The 15,859-nt window shown below is 58.3% G+C and overlaps 1 protein-coding gene across 2 annotated transcripts; it reads right to left on the bottom strand.

Moving 5' to 3' along the window:
• Positions 1-5,153: 5,153 nt before the first annotated feature.
• NBL1 (NBL1, DAN family BMP antagonist) lies at positions 5,154-15,622 on the bottom strand. 2 transcript variants are annotated; one of them, XM_032863609.1, is made up of 4 exons: positions 15,448-15,622; positions 7,273-7,467; positions 7,063-7,174; positions 5,154-5,706 (listed from the first exon to the last, which is right to left on the bottom strand). In XM_032863609.1, exons 2-4 carry the CDS (start codon positions 7,440-7,442, stop codon positions 5,458-5,460), a joined length of 531 nt encoding a protein of 176 aa, XP_032719500.1. In that variant the 5' UTR covers positions 7,443-7,467; positions 15,448-15,622; the 3' UTR covers positions 5,154-5,457. The 2 variants fall into 2 exon arrangements, with proteins under 2 accessions (XP_032719500.1, XP_032719499.1); XM_032863608.1 differs by lacking the exon at positions 15,448-15,622 and adding an exon at positions 11,158-11,329.
• Positions 15,623-15,859: the final 237 nt, after the last annotated feature.

Here is a 15,859-nt window from a genome sequence, read left to right as displayed (position 1 = left end):
GTCATAAATAAATAAAATCTTAAAAAAAAAAAAAAAAGGAGTTTCTACCAGACGCTTCACAGATCAGTACTGTGGATTCCATTCATTCATTCAACAAACATTTATTGAGCACCTACTAGATATTGGGCAGTGTTCTGGCCAGTCAGGGCACTACAGGAACCACAACTAAGATCCAGCTTCGTGGAGTTTCGTTCTAGTGGAAGGAGACAGACAATTAACAATAAGCGTAACAGACTTGTAAAGTCATCCTAAAGGGTTCCCAGTTATAGGGGGAAAAAAAGAAAGAGAGGGGCGCCTGGGTGTTTCAGTCATTAGGCGTCTGCCTTCAGCAGAGGTCATAATCCCAGGGTCCTGGGATCGAGCCCCACATAGGGCTCCCTATTCAGCAGGAAGCCTACTTCTCACTCTCCCTCTGCCCCCTGCCTGTGCTCCCTCTCTCGCTGTGTTTCTTTCTGTCAAATAAAATAATTTTTAAAAGAAAGAAAAAAAAAAAAGAAAATGAAAAGCAACATAAAGGGAGTCTGAAGGGGAAGGGGGCCTTTTTCCCTCTGCAGAAAGAGAAAATTCATAGCCCCATGTAAAAGATTCCTGTGATGTCCCAGGGGTTTTATTCTCTTATTCCTACCACTACAATAATGAGGATAGGTAGGTGTTAAACAGAGGCTCAGAGAGTCCAGGGGCCTCACCCAAGGTCCACCAGGAGCAAGAGACAAAGTGGAACTGAAACTCAGGATTGCCCAACACCCAAGACAAAAACCTCACGACCCTGCAGCGCCCCACCCGCCCCCAAGCCACTGTTTGGGGCCCAGAGTCCCAGTCGTAGGGTCTACAGATGGGTCTAGGCAGCAGGAAAGGGAGAACTGTCCTCCCTCCCATGTGACACCCCTGTGACAATTTCTGCCATGCCCCAAAGGACAGGATACCAGGCACTAGGCTGAGAATCATAAAGACCAGACTTGGGATCCCACTGCTGTTGCTTACCAGCTCTGCGGACTCAGGGACCTCATTTATTTTTTTTTAAAGGCCTAAAGAAAACAGGACAAATTTGTTCATATTTGTTCATTCTGGGTGACAGGTTCACAGACGTTTGTTATATTGTGATTTGTGCTTAACTATAATTTTTTAAAAGATTCATTTATTTATTTGAGAGAGAGCGTGCACACAGGTTTGGGAGGGAGAGGCAGAGAGAGAGAGAGCCTCAAACAGACTCCCCACTGAGCATGGAGCCCAACAGGGGCTCAATCTCATGACCCTGAAATCACTACCTGAGCCGAAACCAAGCATGAGATGCTTAACCCACTGGGCTACACAGGCGCCCCTTAACTTATCATTTTCTTTTTTTAATTTTCTTTTTCAAGATTGGGCCTGTGTGGTGGCGCCACCTTGTGGCCACACTATTATCATGAATTTAAGAACTTTTTCAAAAGTTCCATGTGTGTACTCGAAAGTTTATTGTATCTGTTGTGGAATAATAAAGCCCCAGACTTCCTTAACCTTTCAGGGTAGAGAGGGGCCTCCAGGAATCCTCAGCGTTTGCTTGATTACTTCTAGCCACGGGGAGTTCCCTCTCTGGAGGAGAAGGCTGATGTCCCAGTGGAACAGGTGACTCTTCAGAAGGCCTTTGGCCTGGACCTCCATGCTCACCGGAGCTCCGCATTATGGAGATGGAGAAACCGAGAGCCAGGGAGGCCGTGAAGCCTGCTCAAAGCTGCTCTCACAGATTAACTGCCTAAACTCCATGACGCAGGGGATTTGTCTGTTTTGTTCACTGCTCTATCCTCAGCACATAACGGGCTCTCAATAAACATCTGTTCAATGAATGAATGAGCAAAACTATCAGCCCAGCCACCAGCAGTTGGGACCCAATCTTCGTTCTCAATAATTAGAGGGACAGTCATCATTTTGCTCGTGTGTGTGGGTTTTATTCTGTAATGTAAGGTCTGCACCCAGTATGGGGCTTGAACTCAGGACCCTGAGATCAAGAGTCACATGCCCTGTGGACTGAGCCAGCCATGTGTCCTTACTACATGCCAGGCACTGTTCCAAACTCCACTTGCACATTCATTTAGGTAAAGCTCACCGTGACCCTGGGAGTTAAAGGAGGTGTCATCATTAGTCCCCGTTTTGCAGATGGGCAAACTGAGCCTGGGGAGTTTGACCTGCTCAAGATTACACAGCTAGGAAGTGGCCCAGCCTGAATGTACACCCAGGCTGACTGGATATTTCCAGAGGCTTGGAGCCGGGGAAGAAAACGAGCTGGGAGTTGTAGGCTCCATGTAGGCACACAAGGAGGGGAAGATGCTGCTAATTACTTACCCGCCCTGGCCGAGAGGAGCCTGTGCTTTCGGTGTTAATCCCTTGTAAAGATTTTAAGATCTTTCTACCATTGCTGTGGGGAGGGGAGCAGGGGAGGGAGCGAAGGGCAGAGGAGGACCTGACATGTTTTTTTCTGGGCTCTCTTGGTGGTTCAGCTTGAGGTTGGCAAGGAAAAGAGAAGTCACTATTTCCCATCCCATGCCCAATGGCAGGCTGGCACAAGCGACGTCAGCATTCAAATCTGGCTCCTCCCATTTGCTGCTCCCGCACCCAATCAGCGGCTCCTCTCCAACCTGGCCCCGCCTCCCCAAGGCCCCACTCAATTCTGGTCTCTGTGGTCTCTGGTCTCTATCTCCTGCCCGGAAGATTGCAGTCACCACCATCCGTCTCCACTCTCTGGAAAACCCAGCTCTGTGCAGAGCCCTCCGGGGCTCTTACTGCAAGGAGAATGAAGTCTGAACTCCGGCTAGCATTGCACACCTGCCACCAGCCACGCCAACCCATCTTCCTACTTTCTTTCCAATGAGCCTCTTAATTTCTTTATATGTCTATCCTGCCTGGTTCCATACACAGGATGGAGGCGGCTCCTGACCCAAGATTCATCCTGCCAGCACGGTGCTTGGTTCTGAGCTCCTCCAGGCTCCAGGTTCTGAGCACCGCGTCCAAGGCCCCAGGAAGCCCTGCATTTGGACGTGTTCTCTGAGTCCTTGGAAGCCCCGCAGCATCTTCTCTGCATCCTTGGGCCAGGCCTCACCTCCAACCATACGGAATGGCTGTTAATATGACCAGGACTTGTCCCTACCAGACTAGGAGTCACTGAGTCTGCATGCAGGAGATCTACTTCTCTCCAATCCACTCCACGTCAGGGACGTAGGGCCCCGGTGGATGGCTACGTCCGCACAACTGCAAGAAACGCCATTCCGGAGCTGGGAAGTACACAACTTGCACAACAGCCCAGAGCAGCCAGCCATGCTCTGGGAAGGCAGTGTCCGCTGAGGAAATCGTGCGTGTGGTACAGCACCGTTGTCGCTAGAGGGCGCAAGATTAGACTCTGGGCGCCGCTGCTTACCGGCCCGTGCACAGCACTCCCAGGGCATAAGAGCACTCGATTCCAAAAAATGGATTTTCTGTGGATTAGCAGTAATATATGTGAATTGTCTGGTATGTGGTGTTCACAGCAATATGGGTGAGGAACAAAGGGTCTGGGCCCTCACCCACCCCGCCAGCCCTGCTGTGTCTCAATGATGGAGAATTGGGGGGACTGAATGGCCTGGGGGTAATGATCCCAAATCCCCGCGTCCCTGTGAGGTGGTCAGGCACCCACCTGGCACACAGCAGGATACATACAAATGACAACCGCTGAAAGCAGGGTCAGGCCTGGGCTCGAGTCCTGTGGCTGCCGTCTTTCAACCATGCTGCCCTGGACAGATGACGCAATCCCTCCCCACTTTGGCCGCCTCCTCTGTACAGTGCGGGCCAGTGTCTGCATCACAGGCTGGTGCTGAGGATTAAGCGAGTGACTTTGTGTAGAGTACTTAGCACAGCACCCAAACTTGTATATTCCTTTATAACCACTGGCTTTGTCTCTTTCCCCTTCTACCGGGCCAGACTAGACGGGGGTCCAGGAAAGGGCTGATACTGGGTCCCTGGGAGGGGGAACAGATGGCACGAGCTAAGCCCAAAGGGCCCAGGGGTCAAGATGAAAAGCGCCTGGTCTGGAGGCCCACCCAAGGTATATCCGAGGCCAGACATGGGCGCCCAAGGAGAGAGGTGGGAGCCAAGGAGGCAGCAGCCACAGGCACACCACAAGGCAGCAAAGTGGGAGGGCCACTAGGGGCTCCTCACTGCGCAGCCTGACCCCCTCCTTGCTGAGGACCCCTTCAGGGACTCTGGGTCAGCAGAGGCACCCAGTGAGGAAGAGAACACAAGCACTGAAGGAAATTTATTCATGAGAAAACTCAGGGAAACAATCTGCTGGTTACAAGCTCCAGAAGCCCTTGTCGGAACAGCCGGGAGTGTGGGCCGGGGGGGGGGGGGGGGGGGGGAGCTGACCGCCGCCCTGGGGACAGAAGGGCAGACACAGGCGGGTGTGGGTACCGAGGCGTTCTTCACGGCCCGCCTGCTTGTCCTGTCCCCAGGACCCCACTGCCCTCTGGGTTAAAGTGCAGCTGGGAGGGGGGTGATAGGTAGAACTGGGTGCTGGAGAGCTGTGGGGACACTGGCCGCCATGAGCCCTCCCCCCTCCTCTTCCTGGTTTCTTGAGGCTCAGCCAGAGTCTATCCCACCCAGATCCCTCCTTGGAGCGCCCCCCACAACCCGCCACCGTCAGATTTAGAAAGAGCTCCCCAGGAGGGGTAAGGCTAGCTCCATCAGTTTTCCGCCCAAGACTTGGGGGCGGGGGGGGGGGGCAGTGGGAGGGAGAGGGAGGGTGAGGGATATTCCAGGGATGGTCCGGGAGTCCTCCCCTCCCCCTGGCCCAGGTAGGCTCCACTCTTGCCTTCCTCCACCCGCTGGAAAGCCAAGGAAGCCAGAAAGGCCTCCCAGCTCCAGGGCCATGAGTCAGCAGGGTCCTGCCCAGACCTGACTCCTAAGCACACCATCGAGGGAGGGCCATTTTGGTGCCAATGGGGAGAAGCTCTCCTGGGGACGAGAGACCTTTGGGGAAACCTATGGGGCTTGAGCTTCTGCCAGTGGTCTTCCTAGCCTGGACCCAGCCCCTTCCTCAAGGCTACTGCTGGCAAGGCACCGACCCTCAGTCCAGGGTCCCCGCTCCACCATCTGTACCCCAGGGGCCCTGCCCCACCAGGGTGTGAGGTCCTCAACCTCTTCCTCCAACCTCTTCCTGCTCCCAAAGGCATATCTCTAGGAGGCAGAAAGGAAGAGAACCACCGCCCCCCCCCCCCGAAAAAGAACCCTGAAGACCTCTGCTACCTCCCCTCACTCTTGAATATATTAAATTGTGCAGCTTGGCCCCAACCCCTCCCTTCAGATCTCCACGGCAACCGGAAAGCGTTCCAAGTCCAAGTCTGAATCCAAGTCCATCCAGTGCCAAAGGGAGGCTCCGGCCTTTCTCCCCACCGCTCCCCCAAGGGTGAGACCCAACATTCCACAGGGGACGAGAGGGGAGGAGGAGTTGGGGCCTCAGTCCTCAGCCCCCTCTTCCTCCACGTGGGGGGCCCCGGGGGGATCCTCAGGCTCGGGGGTCTGCCCGCCTGGGTGGGAGTGGGGACGGGTGCCCGGCTGGGAGCCTGGCGTGTCCTCGCCTTGCATGTAGACGCTCAGCCCGTGGCTGGGCTCCTTGCCACATGCTTGGCAGCTACAGTGCACGATCTTCTCCACCAGCTTGTCCACCCGGGGCACCTCCTCGTGGCCGGGGCACTCCAAGGTCACCTGCAGAGGACAGCAGAGAAGGGAAGACATGTTTCCAGAGGCCCCACGGGCAACAACACTCCTCATGGGACCGACAGTCCCAGAGACCCCAGAATGCCTGAGCCTGCCTGGGGGGGTACCACAGTTAGCTCTGCGGGCCCCTCCACAGGGAGGAGGGCAAGTCACCGCAGGAGCCACCCGACTTGTCTCCTCACAACCTGTCCTGCCCCCTCCCTACCCCTTCCCTCATGGCAGCCTGAGGGGAGAAATCCAACAGGGCCTGCCCCTGTCCACAGTCCACCTCAGTGGACTTGAAGAAAAGTCCAGACTCCTTACCAAGCCCCCTCCCCAGGACCTTCAGGCGGCCTCTGGCTGACCTCTCCATCCCCGATCTCATGTCACTCCCACCAAGTCTAAGTTGCCTGATCAGCCCGAGACTTTGCACATGCTGTTCCCTCCACCTGGAAGGTCCTCACCTAACCCACCCCAGACCACTTGCCCCCAAATCGCCCACTTGACTTCCACTTAACCTTTGGGGTGGCATTCCGACATCACGCCCTCAAAGAGCCCCATCTCAAAGCCACAGCCCAGCCTAGGTCTGCCCTACTGGACCCTGCAGGGTTTTGCTTTTCTCCTAATTCACACTTTTCCAACAGCTCTCCCTTTTTCCATCTTTCTTCCCCTTTTCTCCCTCCTTCCTTCCACAAAGCACCTACTCCCTGCCAGTGCTGGGGACATAAGGATAGGCATGGTCCTGCAAAGAATTCAGAGTCTAACGAGGGAAGCAGACTTGTCACAATCACCCAAATGCAGATGGAAAACTGTGAGGGGACAGATGTCAAAGCAGACGCACACAGTGCTCAGGGGGATAAGAAAGGACCCTGAAAATGCTGCTGAGCCAAGAGCAGGAGAATGAATAGATGCTAAGTGAGTAAGGAGAAGTGAGGTATTCCAAACAGGGGAAAGAGCACATCCAAAGGCCCTGTGGTCATACCACACAGAGCAGCTATGAGAGATTGAAAGAAAGCACACTGATGTCAAGTGTCAAGCAAGTAAAAAAGATGAGGGAGGAGAGACAAAGCTCAAGAGACTGGGAAGCCAGGCCACGCTGGGCACTGCGGGACACAGCGAGGATTGGGTCTCATCTTAAAAGAGTAAGAAACCACGGAAAGAATTTCATTGTGGGACTGACATCAGAATGGAGCTGCAGGAAGAGCTCTTGTCCAGTACATATTGGTGTCAGACACATAAGCCATCCCATGGCAAGGGCCACGTCTGGAGCCCCAGCACAATTCTCGGCCCCTGTACATGGCGGGGCCTGACCGGTGGGCCCTGCGGCCGAGGCCCAGGCAGACAGGGGCGGGCAGCAGTACTCACAATCTCCCACATGGACTGGGCCGGCATGCAGGAGTCGCAGTGAACCAGGGACTCCGTAGACTGCGGGAAGGTGTTGGGAACGCTGTAACTGAAGCACTGTCCTAGGCACGCCCTGCAGGAGGAGAGGTCACTGTGCCCGTGACACCACGGCAGCGGCGGGGATGGGCTGCCCCGTCTTCTGCCCCTCCCCCCACTGCCACTGCCCCGCACCTGTTCTGGATGGACTTGGCCTCGCAGCCGCTGTGGCCCACGATCTGGGTGATGTTCTTGGCCTCACACCAGGCGCTCTTGTCCGGGAACAGTGCCAGCTTGTTGATGGGCGGCGGAGCAGCCAGTAGCATTGCGGGGAGGACGGCCCCCACCAGGACCCGAAGCATCATGCCCGTGGCCTCTAGGGCCCTAGGACTGAGCACAGACTGCAGGTGAGGCTGGTGAGGCCCAGAGGCCCCGTGGACAGAGGGGACGGCGGCATGACAAGCACGGACTCTGCCACCCGACTGCCTGGGTTCGAGCCCTAGCTCTACCGCTTACCAGCAAAACACAACCTTGGACCCATTATTTGTCCTTTCTGAACCTCGACAGTGGAGCCACTAACATATGCACGTGCCATGGGCGCCCAGGAGGTTACGAGAGCCCCCAGCGGTGAGACTAGCCCATAATGCACGCTCTGCGGGTGCTACTCTGCAACCCTACTGTACAGCTTTGAGCAAGTTCCTTTCTATGTGCCTCGGTTTCTTCATCCAAGAAATGGGGATGGCGAGACGGGATGGCAGAGGACTGTGATGCTTCAGGGCCTCTGGCAAACCCACAAGCTTGCCCAGGAAACACAGTGCTTGCCCTCGAGGGGCTGGCCACGCAGCGCCTCTCCTGGGCACACCGCCTGCATGTCAGCTACTGGGAAAGCTAACCTCCTCTGTCCAGCACTGTGACTTTTTGGGCCACCTTGGCTGGCTGGGCGTCAGATGAAAAAGCTAACCCCAGACCAGGCTATTTCTTTTTTGGATCCCCCACCAGAGCCGCAAGCCCTGAGTCTATACATACATCTTTATTTATCTCCAGTACCATCCCAATCTCCAAGGCAAGACCAGCGTCTGACGGGATGGAATGAGACTGTAATACCAGAACTGGCCGGAAGATGGCGCTGCAGGGCAGCATGTGTCCGAAGGATTGCTCTCAGAGGGGGCTCTCCCAGTGTTCCCCGACTGCAGCCTCCCTAGGCTTTGCCGTCTCCCCGACCTCCAAACGTGTGGAAGAGGGAAGCTTCAGAGCGACTTGGAAATGAGGGCCAGGCCTGCAAGGGGGTGCTCTGGGGTCAGGACATGGGAAAGGGTGTGTTGAATGGGGATCTGGGAGTCTGCACCTGCTGTATGACCCTGGACACCCAGGCCTCAGTGTCCCCACCTCTAAAATGAGTGAGGTGCCCTGGACACTGGTTGCCAAAGTCGGCAGATCATAAGAATCCCGAGTTCCCTACGGACTTCTGGGGTGAAGTTCTAGGGCCAAGCGGGGCTGCAAATTTTCTAGCAAGCTTCCAAGGTGCCTCTGACATGGAGAACTGGTCCAGCTCAGTCAGTCCGGGATTCCATGCCTTGGGACGGTCCCAAGCGGGGTCTGGGCATGGCCGAGTCGGGATCAGGGGCCAGGTGCTGTCCCACAGACACCCAGCACTAGAGTGGGAACATATACCCTTTCTGAACGATCCTACCCTCAGTCAGCCTCCTTGGTGAAGCGTCCAGAAAGGGGGTGGTGTTGGGGGTCTTGCCTGTTACTCCAGGGAAGACCTAGATGGGCTGGGCTCTAGGAGAGGGCCCGGGTCCCCTGCAGGGCTGGGACCACCTCCACAGCCCCGTGTCCCCTCCACCCAGAAAGTCCTGCTCAGCCCCTTCTCCCTGCAGGAGGTCTCCAGAAGCAGAGCTGAGTCCCATCTCACTGGACCCCAATGCCTGGGTGACCCCTGCTCCCAGCCAGCGGGGAGGGGTGAAGCAGGGAGAGCAGTAGGAGGTGAGTCGGGACAGCCTGCCCAGTCCCAGTTGCGTTTGTGTCATGACCCTGGCTCTCACCCACATATTTCTGGTCTCACTCACAAGACCGGCAGCGAACCCATGTTTTCAGTACAACTACATCCTAACAAAATAGAACAGACTCGTTCCTACCTGGCAGCCCAACTAATTTTTCAACCAGCGGGGCATCCGGAAGGCTCCCTGACCCCACTGGGTCCTCTTCCGTGCCTGGGGAATCGAACTTGGAGTCGGGGTCTGACCACAGCACACCACAAGGAGCCCCACAGGGACCCCCACACACACCCCGAGGCCAGAGCTCCCTCAAAGACCTCAGGCAGGTCTGGGCACTTTGTCTTCTCCCTGACCCTGTGATGATTCCTCAGGAAGATTGGGCTGGGCAGGAGGTGACTGGGAGTTGAGGCTGGGATGGTGTGGAAGAAGCCCTGAGCCCCGTGGACCTGCTTTGCAGGTGATGGGGGGGGGGCGGTTTTGGAATGGCAGCCGTGGGCCTGGACCAGGCTAAAGGGGGGCAGAGCTGAGACAGGGGTGAGGTTAATAACAAGGCTTATTGAGGGACAGGGTAGTGGTGAGGTTTTAGGGGAGTCACAGGCCTGGAGCATGGGGTCTGGTTATTAGGTTATAGTGAAAGGGGAATCTTGCTCACCAGGACACGGTCCAGAGCTAATCCAGCAGGGCCCAGAGGAGGAGAATGGGGGGTCCCTTTAGCCAACCTGCCAGCACCCAGGACCTCAGAGCAAGCTGGAGCCACTATCTGCTTACCTAGACTGGTGGCCCTGCTCCCACCCCAAGCATGGCCCCCAGAGTCCTCTGGTTCAAGTCTGGCCTTCCCACCTAGGAGCTGTGTAACTTCCAGAAATAAAGCTGACCTCTCTGCACCTACTTGCCCCTACCCTAAGATGGGAGCACAGCACCGCTGGGGAGAAGGACTCGGAGGAGGCAGTCAGTGGGCCCCCAGCTCAGTCGGGTCCCCGTCCCCTGGGAGAGCGCAGGGAAGGCGGGGCAGGCCTCACACCGCTCGCAGGTTTTCTTTATTTTTGGTTTATGCTCAGCTAATTTTTCTAGACAGCAGTGGGACCTTCCTTCCTCAGACAAGAGCCTCACCCACAGATTCTCATCTCTTCTTCCCTCCCTGAAGATCACATCGCAAGTCATGGGACTCCTAGAATGCCAGGGTGGGCAGAGGGATTCCCCCAGGCCAACAACCCTCCACCCCCTTGCTTTGCAAAGGGATCATCCCCAAGGTCCCCCAGCAAGTCGGGCCAAGCGGTACCCTTCCCATGAAGCATGAAGTTCCCCACAGTTTAATGCTCAGTCCACTAAGCACTTCCTAGGTGGTGGGGAAGATGGAGGCCAAGGAGAGGCCAGGGGAGCTGGGGGCCCAGACCCTATGCCCGCTCAGAGCTCAGAGCCTAGAGGGGGAGGTTGAAGGAAATGGGGTTTCACAGAAGCAGTTGTTTGGATGGGAAGTCAGAGAGGGCTGGGGTGCAGGGAAGGAGATATTCTTAATTCTGGATTTATTTATTTTAAAGAATTTATTTGAGAGAGTGAGAGAGCACAAGCAGGGGGGAGAGGCAGAGGGAGAGGGAGAAGCAGACTCCCCACTGAGCAGGGAGCCCAAGGCAGGGCTTGATCCCAGGACCCTGAGATCCTGACCGGAGCCAAAGGCAGATGCTTAACCAACTGAGCCACCCAGGCACCCCATTAATTCTGGATTTAATTCAGGATTTGCGGTGAGTTACCAATGACGGGGAGAGGAGGGAGCTCCCGGCTGAGGGGACCGCACTCGCAAAAGCAAGGAGAGGGGCTTTATTACTAAAAGCCCGGCCCATGCCCAGCCTGTCTCAGAGCAAGAGTTGGTGCTAACTGGGCCAGACACTGTTCTGGGTGCTTTTAATGTGTATGCATTTATGCGGTCCTTACAACCACCCGTGAGATAGCTACTACTAGCTCCCCCATTCTACAGAGGAGGAAACTGAGGCATGGGGAGATTAAGAGATTTGCTCAAGCTTACAAGATAAGGACTGACCAACACCAAGACTTGAACATGGACAGCAGCAAGATAAGCACCAGCTACCTTTGCAGACGGGAAGGCTCCCAGAGGATAAATCCAGAAACAGGACGAGGCATCCAGGGAAGGGTCCAAAGTTGGCAAGAGGCCTGGGGCTCCCTGCCCCAGCAGGCTGTGTCTCTTATCCTTATTCGCACTACCTGGGAGCAGAGTTCAAGTTCCACTCCTGACTCTGCAGCCCATGAGACCGCCCCACACACACCCACACATACACACACACACACACACACACACACACACACCGCCACTGACAACAGTGCAGCCAGGGCCAACCCCTGGGACCTTGGCGCCTCAGGAAAGGTCTGATACAGGCCTGCCTCCGAGTCGTGGCAAGATTTCAGTGGGGGGATGAGTGCCTTCTCACCAGCCCCCCTGCAGAGCCTAGATCCAAACCCCCCAGATCCTCAGAGGCCTTATGCAAACACCAGACACATCCTGAGGCTGCCAATGACACGGAAAATTCCCTGGGGGGAGAGGAGGGGTCGCTGGCTGACCCCAGCCAGCACCGTGGAAACTGAGGCACAGACCAAGGAGGTGAGTGTCCAGCTTTCTCGTTCCAGAGAAGAGGGCAGTGGACAAACACAGCAGAGCCGGCGGGGGGGAGGGGGCTTTCTCGGGATCCTTCATTCAAAAGGTCCCCGGGGAGGGGCTGGGGGAGGGGCAGCAAGAACATGTTCCGTGGTTGGGCCTTCAGGGTCCCCCCTCTCGTTTCCGCAGCGCCCAGAACTCAGCATCTTCCCAGAGATGCTTGCCAAAGCCCACATTCCCCAGGCCCCAGCGCTGCATTTTCTGACCCCACAGGTCCAGGCTGTGGTCCGGGCAACATCGACGACACTCCCACATGATTCTGAGGCCCAGCCAGGTCGGGAGCTATGGCCCCCCAAACTCCCCAGGGCAGGGACCCCCATAACAGCACTGCTGACGGGAGCCAACCACCCTGCTGCCTGGATTCCAGGGCCTGGAACGAAGTGTTCAAGTCACTGGAGGGACCCAGATTTCCAGGGAGCCCTCCAGCCCACCCACCCCCACCGTGAACCCCTTCGCAAAGCCTATATTGTGTAAGAAGTGAACAGTCGCTGCCCGTTTCCTCTTTAGGGCAAATCTGAATATTCAGGCCACATATGCCAGGATTTTCTTGCTAGAAAGGTCCACTCCCCACCAGTCACATACACACACAGGCCCCTGGTGTCACTGTTCGCAGCAACCAGCCTGGTGTGGAAGCAGGTGAGGCCAGGGCTGGCAAATCCCTGCTGGCAAGGATCTCCCCCACTTCACCTCCTGCTTCCGTAACCTCTCCTGGGCACCCTTCCCGCCTACAGCCCCACCTGAGTCGGACGGAGACTTCGGCCTGTGGGCCCAGCATCCGGGCGACATGGTGATTGACACACCAAGCCCGTGGTGTGTGTGGTGTGTTGCTCTCGAAATGATCAGAACAGATGACCCCAGCCCATCCCCTCCTGCTTTCCCTGTCCACATACGCACAGAGCACGCTCTGGGTTCCCCGCCACGGACGGCCACAGACCCAGGTTCATATCCTACCTCCACCAACTTAAACTTTCTGTGCCTCCATTTCCTCATCTGTAAGGTGGGCACACGGAGTGCGCAGAAAGGTCTGCAGAGGGCAACTGCCACAGGATAAAGCCTCAGTAATGTCACCCCTAGGGCTAGCCTGGGGTCCCCAAACTTTGCCTCCACCCTCTCCCCGCCTCCCACAGGATGCCCTCCTCCCTCCGCTCTCCCTCACCTCCTCCCATCAGATCCTGGGCGGGTCCTGAAAATAACCAAATCCGGGGTTGCAGCTGCCCTGATGAGAGTGGATTTAGGGGAAACTCAACCATAGGAGATGATGTCTTAGAAAGGGTTTTATAAACTGTTGAGTGCTGCCTCCCACACGGACTGGCCAGGGTGGGAGCCGAGAGGAAGAACCCCTCCGACTCTCACTCTGGGGCCACTGACTGAAGGGACAGGGTCTTGGAGAGATCAGCCCCCTCGGACCCACCCAGGAGAAATCAGGCTGGGCCTGGCTGCCAGGCTGTCCCCACCTGCGGGTGCGGAGGGCGTGGCCTCTGTAGCCGCAGCCCCAGGCTTGGGCTCAGCCAGGGTGGGGCAGTCCCTGCAGGTCTTGGAAGGAGCACAGGGACTTCCTTGAATGGTGCAGCTGGAAAGGTCGCTCTGGGACGCCGGCCAAAAGGCGTCAGACCCCAGCCCCACTCCTCTCAGTAGGCTCTACTGGACCCGCTCTGGGGTCCAAGGGCAAGTTCAGGCCCAAGCCCATCCATTGACTCACTGTGTCCCCGGGCGCGGTAAAGTCTAAGAGTTACAGACAGAGCCCCTGAACATTTTTGTGTTGCCTCCCTGAGCCCCACATTGGTCCCCTCCAGAAGAGCGAGCATGGCCTGGGAAGGTCCATTTAAGCAGATTCCCTCAAGTGTAGTCTGGCTCCGGCATGTTGCTTAAGGCCACTGTGATTCCGTGACCCCAGTCTCACCGCGGGGTGGCTTCCTTCCTCCCCTCGGCCCTAGGCGCTGGCAGAGCATGAACTAACTGTCCTGGGGGGTGGACGCCCAGAGCCAGGCCCATGCTCCCAAGGCCTGCCCGCCTCTGCCAGGCAGGTCCCGCTTCCAGGTCACAGCAAACCACTCCCCACCCCCGCCCCCCCACCTCAGGCCACGGCTCTCCCACCTGCAGACCCTCCTGCCCACAGACCCAAAACTGTCTCCAAAACAAATCTATGCTAATGAGCTGCTGCAGGGCCCGCTGCACATCTGCTCAGCAGAAGTCCCACTGCAGACCTCACCGGCATCCCTGCCCACTCTGCAGCCTCCGACCCTTGGGGCTGGGGGTGGGGAGAAAGAGCCAAACTCAGTCTGAAATCTCACTTGAAAAGAATGAGGATATACCCGTGGCTAATGTAGACCACCTACTCCCCCCATCCACCCCTCCCAGGCGCAGGCCCAGGAGAAAGAGGTCCAGTTTGCAGGGGTGGCGGGGAGAGGGGCAAGGGTCACCAAGGAAATGATCCAGTCTTGCCTTTTCTTTGGCCCCAACTAAAGGCAAACCACACCCAAACAGCCCCAGCATCTGGGGGAGTTTCTGGAGGCTGGGGGTTTCCACAGTAACAAAGGGTGAGGGGCTCCTTGTTGACAAATTGCTTCCCCACTCCCCTCCCCAGCCAGCGCCCAGCCTTTGGCCTCCAGCCCTGACCTCTGTTTCCCTGGGGTTCCCGTAGTTACAGGCTTGTGTCCTCCAGCTGGGCGAGGGCCTCAGAAAGCCTGAAAATGTGCCCTTCTCCCCTGATGTCTGCCAACCCCCTGGCCAGGCCAAGGCGGGCAGCTGCCCCCTTTACAGTGGCTTGTAAAAGATCAGAATCGCCCCGCCCAGGGAGCGGGGCGGGCAGGTGGCCGGCAGCGGGGCCCCGCTGTCCGGGCCGCCTCGCGGGGGTGGAATTCTTAAGAAAACTGAGCCCCCTGAGCCCCCGGAAAGGCTGGCTCCCTCTGCCCCAGACTCAGTTCCAGGGGGATGACCCAGGCCAGGCCCCGGGGGCAGGCGGAAGGTAGGGGGAGGGTTTACGCGTCTTTTACCCGGTCTAGGAAACTATTCATGAACCCCACTGGGGGGGCTCGTGCCTCTGACACCGGGGGACTGTCTGAATTTGAGGGTGGAGGTCAGGGGGATGCACAGACACAAAGGTACCCCCTCCCAGAGGGGCAGAACCGAGAGACAGAGAGAACATAAAGGCATAAACCCAGGGAGGCTGAACACGAAGGCAGAAGGGGAGAAGAAACAGAAAGAAAGGGACCGAACAGAGAGGGGGACGGAAACAGAGAGACGAGAGACACGGGCAGTCGGATGGGGAGACAGAAAGACAGGGAGCGAGACAAAAAGGAGGCAGAAACGTACCGCAGCGGAGAGGCTCGCGGCGCGGCGAGGCCCGGGCAGAGCCGGGAAGACGCGCGAGCCCCGCGGCCGAGCTCCGGCCGCTGCCCCAGCGCCCGCGCGGCCCGACCCGCCCTCGACCCGCCCGGCGTGCGCTCGCCACGCACCTCCCTCCCTTCCTCTCCCGGCCGCCGAAACTCTCAGCAAGCGATGGAAAGCCCCGGCGAGTCCGGGGACGGGCTCGGAGCGCAGCGGTGCCCCCAGCCACCCCGTGCCGCGCCCACGTCCCCAGCCCCGGCGTCCGGAGGCGCCTCCGCACTGTGTCCCGGGGCTGCCGGGCGGGCCGGGGGCGCGGCGCTGCCCCTGCGGCCGAAGCCTCTGGAAGCCGGGCGCCCGCGTGCCGGCCCGGGCGGGACTTACCGCGCGCGGCGGCGGCGGCGGCGGCGGCGAGGAGCGCGGCGCGCCCGCCGGTTCCCGCGGAGCTGTCTGCGGGCCGCGGGGGGCGGCAGGCCCGGCGCCCCCCGGGAGGCTCGGGAGGCGGCCGGCAGGGCTGGCGGCGGCCCCGCGAGGCTCGGCTGGGCTGCGCTGCGCGCCGTCTGCGGCCCCGGGCGGGCGCGCGGTGCGGGGGAGCGGCGAGCGGAGCGGCTCCGACGTCAGGGGTGTCTCCGCTCCAAATAGGGAGCGAGGGCGGGGGCAGCGGAGGGAGGGACGCGAAAAAGAAAGAGCGGGCGGGCGCGCACGGCCGCTCCCTCCGGGCTCGCGGGAGGGGGCGCCCCGGCCGCCCGGCCCGGCCCTTCTCCCCGCCTGCGAGCCTCTGGCCGGCCTGCGCGGC

The sequence above is a fragment of the Lontra canadensis genome, unplaced genomic scaffold (genome assembly GCF_010015895.1).
Source record: "Lontra canadensis isolate GAN:19392208 unplaced genomic scaffold, GSC_riverotter_1.0 scaffold25, whole genome shotgun sequence".
Lineage (NCBI taxonomy): Eukaryota > Metazoa > Chordata > Mammalia > Carnivora > Mustelidae > Lontra > Lontra canadensis.
Note: the sequence above shows the minus strand (reverse complement) of the source record. Positions and strands in the feature narration are given on the sequence as shown.

Bases quoted from the DNA above. Each gene is read 5' to 3' on its own strand.
- NBL1 (XM_032863608.1), bottom strand. From the start codon at position 11,210: ATGCCTCGTCCTGTTTCTGGATTTATCCTCTGGGAGCCTTCCCGTCTG. The intron at 7,175-7,272 runs GTGCGGGGCAGT...CTCCTCCTGCAG, and splicing joins GCCAAGTCCATCCAGAACAG to GGCGTGCCTAGGACAGTGCT. The intron at 5,707-7,062 runs GTGAGTACTGCT...TGTCCTCTGCAG, and splicing joins CCCAGTCCATGTGGGAGATT to GTGACCTTGGAGTGCCCCGG.